At 49.1% G+C, this 13,127-nt stretch overlaps 1 protein-coding gene across 2 annotated transcripts in view; it reads right to left on the reverse strand.

Annotated features, from left to right (window-relative positions):
* Efcab6 (EF-hand calcium binding domain 6) overlaps positions 1–13,127 on the reverse strand; it is a 214,376-nt gene that overhangs the window by 44,843 nt on the left and 156,406 nt on the right. For both annotated transcript variants that reach the window (XM_005379444.2, XM_005379445.1), the window contains 2 exons: positions 8,668–8,786; positions 544–747 (listed from right to left, as the gene is read on the reverse strand). In XM_005379444.2, the coding sequence (XP_005379501.1) occupies positions 544–747; positions 8,668–8,786 (323 nt within the window). The remainder of the gene's footprint in view (positions 1–543; positions 748–8,667; positions 8,787–13,127) is intronic.

Genomic DNA, 13,127 nt, shown 5'->3' on the forward strand with positions numbered 1-13,127 from the left:
TCATCCACCCATCCATCCACCCATCATCCATCCATCCATCCATCCATTCACTTGCCCATCCATCCACCCATCCATCCATCCATCCATTCACTTGCCCATCCATCTACTCATCCACCCATCCATCCACCCATCCACCCATCCATCCATCCATCCATCCACCCACCCATCCATCCATCCATCTATCCATCCAGTAGTATTCACAGGGGGTCTGTTAGGTGTGCAGCATGTGGAGAAGTGACATCCTATGGAGCTCACATTCTGGCTGGGCCAAGTGAGGGACCAGGCAGAGTGCAGGACCCTAGGGTTTGCAAGGGCAACCTAAATTCTGAAAGAATGTGAGATTGGAGTGGGTAAGGTGGGCCAGGCTTATAGCTTTTTGACTCTGTTATAGCACTTTGGTTTAGAGATTTCTAAAATCTGCAGCAGTGAGGGAGTAGAACGATTCCACTGTGACTTTACCAGTACAGGTTGGATGGGACCACTGTATAACAGTGCTGCTGCCAGGGTAAACAGAGGGCAGAGCGTCTGGACTCCCAAACCTACCCGGCTGGCATGTGCTCTTTTTCTTTTTCTGTGCTCTGCTGCAGCTCCTGGATCTCTTCTTGTATCTGCTGGGGCTTCGTGAAGTGACCCAAGAAGTTGAAGTAATCTTCTGCATAGGGCCGGTGGACTGTTGGTGAGTAGTTAATACCCAGTTTCTGTAAAAACTCTTGGTAAGTAATGTACCCTCTTCCCTCAGTGTCGTAGCTGAAATAAAAACGAAATGCAAAGCTGTCAGCAGTAGTCATGAAGGTGTGCAGGTGCTTAGGGCCTACATGACATCTGCATGGCCTGGAGGAGCTCAGGTGCTGCTTCTCCCTGTGCACCATCAGTAATGCAGAGTTCCAGGCTTGGCCCAGACCTGCTCTGAACCTGCATTTACTAGGGGCCCTGGGTGACCCACAGGCACCAAATTTGAAACCCAGTGCTCTGAATCAGCAGAACCATCTCCTTATATAATACTTACCCTGGAGAACACGGCCAGAGCCAAACACTTGTCCCGCTGGTGGGAGCAGAGTTGTGACCGCAGAAAATCAAGCCAAGCCTTCTGCACATTCAACAGTTTTTATTTTGTGTTAAGCACCAACATGTAAAAGGAGCTATGCTAAGATTTAGAAGAAAATCCTTCAAAAAAAGCATATTCCATCCGAAGACTCAAATAAATGAATGCCACTTGATTCAAGGGTGGTACAAGCCCCCATTTTCTCCTGAAGCGATGGCAATTACACACACCCAACAAGAGAGACGAGAAGGAAAACAAGATAAGAAGTGTGCTCTGTGCCTTTTATGTCATTTCCTATTATCAAGATTTTTCTGAATTATAATTCATTAAAAAAAGACATAATGGAGGGTTTTTATCTCCCAATGTTATTCAAATAGAAGAGAATTACTTCAACAAAAATGGTTAGGCAAATTGCCAATTTTCTTTAAAGGAAAATTGCATTTATTTTTATAGAAAGATCTGGGTCCTCATCTAATCGATAAAAACGGCATTTGCAGATGTGATTTCTTTCCCCAGCTAAACTTGAGCTGCAAGGAACAAGACTATACATTGAAACAACCTCGCGAGGCTAAGCTTGCGTGAGGACGTCGCTGGGCTCCCAGAGGCTGTGTCTAGCTGCCTGAGATCTGTAGAGTGGGGTTGCTTTCCTCTGTCCTTCAGGACAGCTCTGGGACCCCATGGCCACTTGGACACACCGAGCCCTAATGAGGAAGACAGAGCATTGATTTTTCTGTCTTCTGTCCTCACAGGTTGGAGGGGCAGGAGGAGGAGGAGGTAAGAGGCGGGGCCTCCTCCTACGAGCTGTCCTGCTCACGTGCACAGGGAGCTGGAAGACTGTGAGTTCCAGGTCGGCAGCTGGAGCCTCATAGCCAGATCCCGCTCAAAAACCAACCAACCAACCAACCAGCAACAGAAAAACAAGCAAAGCAACACCCCCACAAAGGGGGCCTGCAGATTCTGCTTCCTGAGGCCTCTCCTCAGCCACAAAGACCAGTGGCTCCCGGGCAATGCCAACAAGGACAGGGGCTGTCCCTTCTGCTGAACCTACGAGGGGCAGGGCTACCATCTCCTGAGCTTGGGGGGACCCCAGGGCTGAGCATCTCTCTGTAACTGCACAGGGACTGGAACTAGCCTTGTGCCACCTGAGTGAGGCAGCAGTGCAACTCTGGTCAGAATACCAACTGACCAGGTTCCCAGGGCGTCCCACCCCTGCAGGACAGTTCTGGACAGATGGGCCGGACAACTCCTGGTGTCTTTACCGGAACCTCTCTCCTCCCAAGTGTAAGGTGCCTTGCTTGGTCCTGGCCTGTCAAGTTCTGCAGAGGAGGGCGGGTGGACGGGGGTGGAGGCCCCGGCCAGGGGAGGAGACCCCAGCAGCACTGTTCTCCAACGGCGAGGCAGAGTGACAGCTTCTGGGCGGGATGGCCCTCCCGCCGCGGGCTGCTCCAGAGAGTCCCAACAACCCGCTGTAAATCACGACACTTGAATTGAATGAAAAGGCACTTCTTAATTACTTCATTAATAAAGATCATAAACATTCTCTTCGCATCACAAAGGAGCAGAAGACCAGATTGCACAATTGCAGCTAAAATATTGTTATGAATGTGAATAATAAGAGAGTTAATTCAGCTTACATAACCTCACCCTGCATTACACAATCCTTTGTGTAACATTAAAAAAGAATCAACTTGCCTATAAAGGTTGAATTTTAAAATGGCTCAGCAACAGATGTGCCAGGGAAAATGTGCACGTAAGCAGAGGCCCCATAAAAACCTGCATTTGCGTACGGCAGTGCCCATTAATTGATGACATAATCAGATTACTCTGCCCTTTTATTGTACACAAGCAGTTCAGCGGTACACATAATCTGGATACATTCATATTGTTTTGCTTTGCTTGGAAAGCCTGGGTCTGTTATGCTCAGTTCAGGCACTTGCTTCTTACATAATTTTGGAAGCGCTTTTGCTTTTGAATGCCAGTGGTGCCAGAGGTTAGGGCAGAACTGCGGTGTGGGGTGAGCCCCCCGATGACCTGGGCCACACTATGTAGGAGGAGGCGTTGTACCTTGTGCAGCCAGGCACCACTTTGGAGGTGGACCTGCTGATCTTCAGAATGGGCAGTGACCAGCGGCCCAAGCTGGCCAGGCCCGGTGGGCACAGCCAGCAAGTCCTGAAGGAGTCGCTGAAGTTAGACACCATCTGCTCCTGTCCCCACCCACAGCCCAGATCCTTCTTCTGTTCTCCCAGCACGTGGAGGTCCAGCCTCAAAGAGCCACGCTGTGGATGGGGAAGCCGCTTCTTCTGGGGTTGCCTGCTGGAGTTGTAGAAGCTTTCACCCTCTGAAGACTTCTCCCAGCTCAGCCGGAGACCCCCTGGCCAACATGTCCCCAAGACCAACATCCCCAAGGACAACGTCCTGCACCCACAGCACGCTGAGGCTCAACCCCTGAGGTCACATCCCATCTGATCTTTTCGAAGCTAACGATGCCCTTCACTCCGCTTCTTCCAGCCTTTCCTCCCTTGGGGCCAGTCCTGTCCAGATGTTTGTCAGCTGGATACCAGATAGGTCCTTTCAGGTGGGCTTGGCTAAGCCTGAGGAGTGACCTTGCTTCCTGCGTCCTTTCCTCACGTAAGCTGCTGCTCAGCAGTGGCCTCTTCTCCTATTTCCACACTTGAACTGTGAGACACTGATATTTTGCGTGAATGTGGATATAACACACTGAGCGCGTCAAGACAGGTGTGTACACAGGCCTTGTGTACCTGCTCACTTCCGGTCGGGGCCGCCTGGCTGGCTGGTCACACACCTGACACCTCTGCCGACCTTGCCCACCTTGCCGCTGCCTGTGGGGGCTTTTCTTTGGTGTGCTTCCAGAACACACTCTCTCCATCACTTTCCTGCTAAGTTTCTTTTGGATCCTGTTGAGGGCTATGTTGGGACCCAGGAATTCGGCACAAGATCAGCACTTAGTTTCAAAAAATTCCTGCTTCCTGGCTGAAGGAATGAGAGAACACCTCTATGAGGCAACTTTTCTGCAGTGGTCTCTCCAAGCCAAGCAGAAGGTTGCTTCTGACAGCTCAGACTCACAGTTCCTGGTCTGGAAGAGGGAGCAGGCTCCTTTGTTTCTTCCACCCTCTGTGAGCCAGGCTCACCTTTCCTCCACCTGGTGCCCATCTGTGACCCCTGTGTTGCTGGCAGGGACCTCGGCCAGCCCTGGCATTGGGCTATGGGCAGAAGTGGGCACCCCATAAGCTGCTGTGATCCTCCAGCTCTGGAGTCCCCAACCTTGGTGTGGCATCCCCCACTGAAATGATAAAGCCACCCCCTGGAAGCCAGCCAGGTCCCCAAGACACTGCTTTGCAGGGAACTGTCCACAAAAGCCACTAGATCTGCAGCAGAATAAGACATAAAACACTGATGTGCTGAACCACTGAGATTTGGGGGTTAATTTATTAATTTACTTCTACAGCATAAACTAGACCCTCCAGACTAATCCAGAGCTCTAAAACCGTGCACTTCACAGGTGCTTAATAAATGTGGAGTGAATAATGGATGTTGACACTTTTTTCCTTGTCTGTATTTTTGCCATTTTGTTTTTTTTAGCATTCCTGTTTTCACGGGAACAGAAAATCATCTTCCTCTGCTTCTGCCTGCCCAGAGCTGGGGTCTTCCTGTTCTGACACACGATGTGGACCTGCCCAGACCCCCCGAGGGACAGAGGGTGTCACATGCCCGGGGTGCTCCCAACTCCCCTGGGTCCTGCTACTCAGCAGGGTTGGGGTGTGGGGATCCCCACACACTGCCCAGGGAGGATGCTGGTTCCTCCCTGTTGTTAGGGCAACTGGAGGAGCTGCTGGTACCTTGACAACCTGTCCTGCAGGCGCAGCTCCCAGCATCCCCTGCTTTGGGAAGGGAGGCCGTCAGCCGCCACTAACTGCACACACAGAGCCGTGAGGGGAACAAGCCAGGAGGGGGAGGAGGGGGAGGACAATGAGACAGATGTCATCTCTACTCAGAGGAAAAAGAAAGAAAAACACACCATCAAGAGCTTGCTGTTGGTCGTCTCTGCCGAGTGGATCGGGGTGGATGTATTACTGTCTCTTTCTTCGTGTTGTTCTGCATTTTCTGTGTCTTCTAGTACAAGCATGCAGTCACGGTGCCCAGGCGGGGGTGGGGGCACTTTCTGATCTCTCAGAAATACCCTGCTGTCCTGGGAGCCTTGATGGGAGCGGTTTCCCCTCTGCTGCTGCACAGGCCACAGGGGCTACAGCCTCCAGCTCCCTGACTTCCAGCCCGGGTCCTCACTCACTGCGTGACGTTGCTCTCTGCTCTCTGCTGCACGCGGAGGAGGATGCCCCTGGGCGTCCCTTGGCCTCGAAGACCCCTCCTCCCTCCTCCCTGCGGGTAATTCACACGAGGCAGCGGCCGTGATGTGTCCCCATCTCTGTTCCTTTTACCTCCCAGACACGCATGCAGGCTGCTTCCCCCAGCCATCCCCTCAGGTTAGCATGGCCATGGGATGGGGACAGTGCGATGGCCACGTTTCCAGACCTGACCCCCTCCAGGCTGGCCACACGGTCCTCTGTGGCCTGTCTTCTCCACAGGGACTCAACAGGCGATGGGATGGCTGCTTCTGAACCGAGCAGTGGGTAAAATATGACCACCCTCCCCACAAGAGGCCTCGAGGTCATTTTAGAGGGGCCTCTGGCTGGCTGCCTGGCTAACATACCACTCCAGCTACTCAGTTTAAAAGTGTCCTTCATCCCAGCACTCCAGGAGGCTGAGGCAGGAGGATTATACATTTAAGCGCAGCCTAGGCAACTTAGCAATTTAGAGAGACCTTGCCTCAAAATGAAAACTAAAAGGGGCTGGGCATGTAGTTCAGTTTGAGGACCCTGAGTTCAACCCTCAGTACTGCAAAAACAAAACAAAAACCAAAAAGTTGTTCCAGTTTTACAAGATGAACAGAGAAGCCCTGTGGGCACGGCTGTACGATATTATGAACACATTTAATACCACTCAACTGCATGCTTAAAAATGGTTATGACGGTAAATTTCAATTGTATTTTAGCACAATAAAAAAATTGGGGGACAAATCCTAACAATACAAATTTGCTTTCATGTGCGAAATGTAGATACAGCATGAACTATTTTTAAAGTAATTGATCTAATGGAATAAAAATCACAGTAATAAGTGCTACAATTTGCAGACTGGCCATGCACTGCTTTACTGAACTAAGAGAGGCCCAACAAGGTCATAGGTGGGACCACAAAGGTGCGGGGGCGCTGGCTGGAAGAAGCCACTTAGGGAGCGGCTTGAGGGTCTTCTCCAGTGAGGGGCGGAAATGGGAATTTTGCACCAAGAACTGCACTTGTCTACAGCCCCTGACTGTATTTCTCTAGCCTATGAGATTCATCCTTGCTCTTATATCTCTCCACTTAACAAATTGATTTTGTCACATGAAAAAAAAAAATGACAACTTAGTTCAAAAGCCCCGCTTAGCAAGCACTCATCCCCGAGGCCCTCCTCAGTCGGCAGGGACTCCGCGCTTGATCTCCAAGTACTTCTCCTTTTCAAGCCGCGTGGGATATTAAGGAGAGGCACCCGTGTTATTTATTCCTCTTGGTCTCCCCGCCCAACCACTGAGAACCCCATTGCTAGGTGTTCAGAGCACGTTTGCTGGAGGAATAAACCCGGAGAGAGCCAGCCCTTTCTGAGGGTCCCCCGGCTGTCCCCGAGCATCCCCGGGTGACAGGGAGGATGAGTTCTGTTTTGCAGCTGAAGAGTGTGAGCCAGAAACACGAGCGGGGCCACACAGCTGGGAGAGGCCAGGAGCCAGGCCGAGGCCTCCGTCTGCCGAGCTGTCGCTCTTACCCGCTCGGCATCCACCGTGGAAGGTCAAGCAATCAAGGGCGGGAACGTCTGACCACAAGCAGATTTCAACACAGACCGCAGTTTCACAGCATGGAAATCTGTGCAGGTCCTAAGACCGTCCATTCGTGCGTGAGGAGATCTCAGCTCAGTGCGGCAGCAAGTGTGGACCTCTGGCGAGTGTGGGCCTCCACTAAAACTTTCAGGACGGGGCACGGGTGTGCACATTCACTCCCTGGGGGAGCCCAAACAGGGACATGAGACACCCCAAGGGTGCTGGTCCCAGCTCAGGACCCTGGTTTCTCCCAGGGCCCCGGCCCTGCCCTGGCCCCAGCAGTCTCCTGATTCTTTCTCCATCACAGACACGCTGGACGTTCATGGTTCCCCAGTGCCCAGCTGATAACAGCAGAAAACACCGCCTCCGGGGAGGGGCTGGCCTGACCCTCCTTTCTGCCCGGAGAGTCCCAGGCCACTGCTGGCAGAACTACCTACTGGCTACAGGCTGGGCAGCCACCTGCTCGTGAGGTCCTCTGTCTCCATCCTGGTCCCCCAGATGCTATGAGAATGTCCCCCGTGCAGTGACCTCTGCTCACCCTGCAGGACCTTAGCGCTCCTGCTTTTGACTTCACCACCTGACTGGCGTGGTGCTGTGGTGTTCACAGGCCGCGCTGAGCTCCAGGAATCCGTGCGACGGCTCCCCATGCCCCGACTGTCCCCTGAGGACAGGGGCCACCTCCACATCTCCCAAGCAGGAGAGCGGGGCCTTTGCCTGCTGCACGGAAGCCACTGAGGACTCACTTGCAGCAACCTAGCTAATTTGCTGAGGACAAAAGGGACAGGGAGTCTAAATTGGCCCTGTGTTGGAACTGATCTTTTTTTTTTTTTTAAAAAAAAAAAGGATTTTGTGAGAACATCAAGTGGTTTTTCTAAATTAGACACAAAACAACCCACCTAATTCTAAACCGGGCTGCTCTGAAGAGATGAAAAGCTGAAGGACGCCCGGCACTGCGCGGTGAGCTCGCTCCCGAGTGGACACCAGGGCTGGCGCCGTCCTGCGGGAGCCCAAGGGGCAACGAGCAGGTAATGAAGGCGGAGGCGATCAGAGATGGGCCCGGCGCTTAGAACTCAGATATTTGCACAGGGAATAACTCAACTGGGGGCTGATTCAATGCAGCTATATCTAAAACACGTTCTGAAAAATGGCACCTACATTAGATTCTATTTTCAGTCTAAGAGGCCCTCGGGAAAGCACTCCAAGTTGCCAAAAGTTTGCTTATTTTCTTCCAACAAATTACTTATCTATAAAACAGTCGTACAAGTTTGATTTCCATCTGAAGGGGACAGGGAGACCGCCTTCTCCTTTGCCCGTTGCTCATCTGTGTGTGAGCCAGTGGCATTAGAGAGAAGTCTTCGGAGACTGACTTATTCCTCTGAAACAGTGCGTGCGTGGGCCTGCACTCCTGCACTCGGGATACACACAACTCTCAAGTCCAGTACTGCTGGGAAGGAGTGACCACAGCCTGCTCCGTCCCTGGAGCCCAGCCCGCCCCTTACAGCTGCTGTTGATGAGGGGGAAAAGGCACCCAGGACCCTGGACCTAGGACTCAGGACCTAGACTGACAGCATCCCAAGAAAGCCCTTCCCAGCTCCCCAGTCCCTCCCTGAAGTAGTGGTGAAAACTTTGCAGGGAATTTGCCTTAACGATCACCCCAAGGCCACCAGAACACATCCGGGCCATCCTGCAGACTGCGCTTACCTTTGCCAAAGCTTCTCAAATTCTCTTGGTGTGAGGGGAATGTCAAAGCCATACAGGGCATTCTTTACATCCCGTCGTCGAAGAATGCCATTGCCCTCGGTATCAGTTTCTATAAAGTTCTACAATGTCAGAAGATGGCATTTAGTAGCATGTAACATGTGTTTACTAGTCAATATCTGGAATGATCTAAGGGATTTCTCTCCCTCCCCCTTTTAACCTAAGTTCCAGATGTCCTCATCGATCCTGCAGGGAAGACGATGGGCTCAGCAGGAGGAGTGTCACGGGCATGAAGGGGGTTATTTCTGGGCAAAGGCGTGGTCTCTGGGGCACAACCTGGAATCTTGCCCCCACCAACCATCTGGGTCTACTCACTATTGGAAATGAGGGTGAACCAGACCCTGAGAAATGAGATTGGGGGTTTTTGCCCGTTAGGGTTTGTATCTGGGTGTCCCCTCAAAGCCTCATACAGCCACGGGGGGGGGGTGGCTTTTCAGTGGTGGCTGAATTTAGAGTTTGTGATTGATTCATGGTCAAACGCTGGGTTTAAGACTGTGAGTGCTACACCTGCCCTAGGGCAGGTAGCCTGCATACACTATAAGGGACAGCAAAAGGCTCGTCCCCTCTCTCTCCCTCGTTGCTTTGCTATAGTCTGCCCGTCATGAGTTGTTCTCCTCTGCCAACCCACCCTGCCTTGGAGCTGGCTGATTATGGATTGAAACCTCTACAAACTGTGAGCCAAATAAACCTTTCCTCCTTTAACCATGAGTGTTGGGTGTTTTGTCTCAGCAGTGAGAAAAGTAACCAAGACACCACCCAAACAGTGCAGTGGGTTTGGTCCCCTGGCTGTGAGAGGTGAAATGGGGGACATCATAGGGCTGGGGATGCAGCTCAGTGGTGGAGTGCTTTCTAGCATGCACAAGGGCCTGAGTTCAATCCCCAGCACCACACACACACACACACACACACACCGGGGACATCAGATGCCAGCTGGTATGACAGGATGATATGGTGCCACGTCGGTGTTCCCCAGAGGTGCAGCAGCACCTGGGGACTTGGTAGGGATTTAGAGGAGCACACACTAGAACAGCACCGAACACCATGGTACCCGGCTAATGGTCCCAAGTGACAGCTCTTTAACCTCCTGGTGGCAACACAGTGGCATAGACAGAATGGGCACAGAGCCCTCTTCAAGCCTTAAGCCAGCTGGTGAGAGAGCAAAATGTTCCCCTCCAGATGAAGACCAAGACAAGAGCATCCCCTCTGTCACCCTCGGTCAGTACTGTGCTGCAGGCTCGGCCAGTTCCACGAGGCAAGGAAAAAGAAGAGGAGGTGTGAGGGCAGGGCCGGAAGAAGCACAACTGCCACTGTCCCCAGAGGCAGCACTGTGCTCACAGGAACACAAGCAGCTACAGATAAGCTCTGTCACAGGCGAATTTAGCAAGAGAAGCTGGATTCTATATGAACAGGCAGAATTGATCACCTCCTTTATATCAGTCACAGGAAAAGAAAATTTTAAGGATAACATTTAAGATAGTACTAAAACAGAAAGTCCTAAGAATAAATCCATACATGATATGTAAGACCTCTATACAGAAAAGTCTTAACCTTTCTCAGTAAGTTACTTTTTTAATGGAATTTGGCAAATTGATTCAAAATTCTCTGGTAGACGAGGTGGAGGGAGCTGCCTGCCAGCTAATTACAACATAACAGTGAGTTATAGCAGCTGCAAAGATGAGGTCACAGACTGACCAGCGGGACAGGTGGAGGCGCTGGAGACACCTGGTGGTGGCGCTGCAGGTCAGCAGAGAGAGGAGGGACTGCAGGGAAAGGGACAGCCCCTGGGGACTCCCCAGAGGAGAGATGGGTCTGCCTCATCCTCCTAACACGCAAACGTCCAGTCAAGGTCTCAAGACCCGAATGGGGAAACTGTTAAACTCCTAGGAGAGATTCTGAGAGAAGAACTTCATGACCTCAGGGCAGGACAGGATTGCTCAAACAAGACCTCTGGAGAAATGCTGATGGATTTGACGACACTAAAAAGAAGAGCTTATATTTATCACAAGACTCCAGATAAAAACAGGCAAAACCAGAAATCAAACTGGGAGGAGATATTTGCATCAATACCACAAAAGAATGGTAACCAGGGTCGGGATGTAGGTTGGTGGTAGAGCTATTATCTAGCATGAGAGGACCTCGGCTGGATCCCTGGCACTGCAATAAAAAAAGGTACCCAGGCCACAGTAAAAATTCCTATTGGCCAAGAGGAAAATGACAACTCAGTCTGAACGCTGTAAAGAGTCTCAAGTAAGCACCAGCCAACAAAGAAAACCTGACTAATGAATAAACAAATGAAAAGATGCTCGATCTCATTAATAATCAATAGAATGTTAATTAAACACAATAAGATACTATTATAAATCCCCTAGCATGGGAAAAATTAAGTCTGAGAGCACCAAGTGCTACAGTGATAGGGCTGAGTGCTGACAGAGGCCTTGCACAAAGCCAAAAATGCCTACTGTCCAGTCTCCTCCAGAAGTGTCCTGGTTGAAGCTTGGTCTATGGCATGGATAATATTCTTTACGTTCATCCTGATGGTAGTTACATGCTGACCACTTTAAATTTATTTGCGCTATGCATGGGCACTTTAAATACCCCAGAGTACAGTCATTTTATAAAATGAAGGTTTAAAAATTAATTCTAGAGGATTTCAAAGTCCCTTTGAGAACATGTGGCAGGTCTGGCATGTAAAAATATCAGAAGCCACTACTCTGTCCCAACAACTTGTAAAAATCTGAAAAAAATTGAAAGCTTAATAATAGTTCTTAGATCCAAAAGAGAAGTCAGGTCATACAGCAAACTACTTCCACCAAAATTGTAAAGAACAAACAGGTGAATTCAGAGAATCACAGCTTCCTGGAGCAAAAAGCCTGCGAGCAGAAACCTCTATGGGAACCACAAAGACAGAAACGGAAAGAACATTCCAAATTCATTCTACAAGGTCAGCATCACTCTAATACCTAAACACTACAAGAAAACTACAGACCAGTCTCTCTCATGAAGATAACTGTGAAAATCCTCAGTAAAATACCAGCAAAATAAACCCAACAATATATAACCAGAACTACATACCTTGACCAAGTGGGCCTTAACCAAGTTACACAAAGATGGTTCAACATTTGAAAAATTCATTAAAGTCATCCATCACATCAACTGAAAACAGAAGAAAAACCACGTGATAAGATCAAAGTTGAAGAAAAAAGCATTTAACAAAATCCAACACCCATTTATAACTCTAAGTAGACTGAGTGTAGAAGGGAACTTCCTTAACTTGATAAAATATAGCTACAAAAATCAATAGCTAACATCATACCTAAGGATGAGATAGCAGAAGCTCTCTCACTAAGGTCAGGAGTGAGGCTAGGATGTTTCCTCTCACCACTGCCTTTCCCCATCATATGGGAAATCTTAGCTAACGCAGTGAGACAACTAATGGAAATTAAAAGTATACAGAATGGAAAGGAGGAAATAAAATTGTTTTTTTTTTCTACAGGTGACATGTCTACATAGAAAATATTCAAGAATTGAAAATGCAGACAAACAAACACCCTCCTAGAACTAAAAAGCAATAGTACCAATGTTGCAGGATATAAGATTAATATACAAAAGTCAGCCACTGTTCTATATATCAGCAACAAACAAGTGGAATTTGAAATTAAAACACAATACTATTTACATTAGAATGCCCAAGATGAAATACTTAGCTATAATACTTAGCTAAAACATATACAAGATCTGCATAAGAAAAATCACAAAACTCTGATGAAAGAAATCAGAGAATGGAATGAAATGAAGAGATGCTCCCTGTTGACAGACGGGAAGGCTCAATATTATCAAGATGTCAGTTCTTCCCAACTTGATCCATGGACTATTAGATACAATCCCAATTAACATCCCAGCAAGCTATTTTGTGGATATTGACAGACTGATTCTAAAGTTTATTTAGAGAGGCAAAAAGCCCAGAATAGCCAACACAATACTGAAGGTGAAAACCTGGAGGACGAACATGGCTTGACTTCCAGATGTGCTTGAAGCCACAGCAATCACAACAGCACAGAGTGGGCAAAAGAACAGAAAAACACATCAGTGGAACAGAATAGAAAGCCTGGAGCCAGCCCCCTATAAATACAATCAGCTGCCCTTTCACAAAGTGGTGAAGGCAAGACGATGGAGAAAAAGTCTTTGCAACAAATGGTGCTGGGACAAGTAGACATCCACATGCAAAAAAAAAAAAAAAAAAAAGTCTACACATGGACCTTCTATACTTCATAAAAATTAACTCTCAGTGGATCTCACACCTGAGTATAAAATACAATTACAAAATGCTTAAAAGATTACAGGGGAGAAAATCTAGGTGAGCTATGTTATCTTTTAGGCATTTTATAAAGAACAGACTAGGGGCC

Source organism: Chinchilla lanigera, unplaced genomic scaffold (genome assembly GCF_000276665.1).
Source record: "Chinchilla lanigera isolate Chin_1 unplaced genomic scaffold, ChiLan1.0 scaffold00012, whole genome shotgun sequence".
Taxonomy (NCBI): Eukaryota; Metazoa; Chordata; class Mammalia; order Rodentia; family Chinchillidae; genus Chinchilla; species Chinchilla lanigera.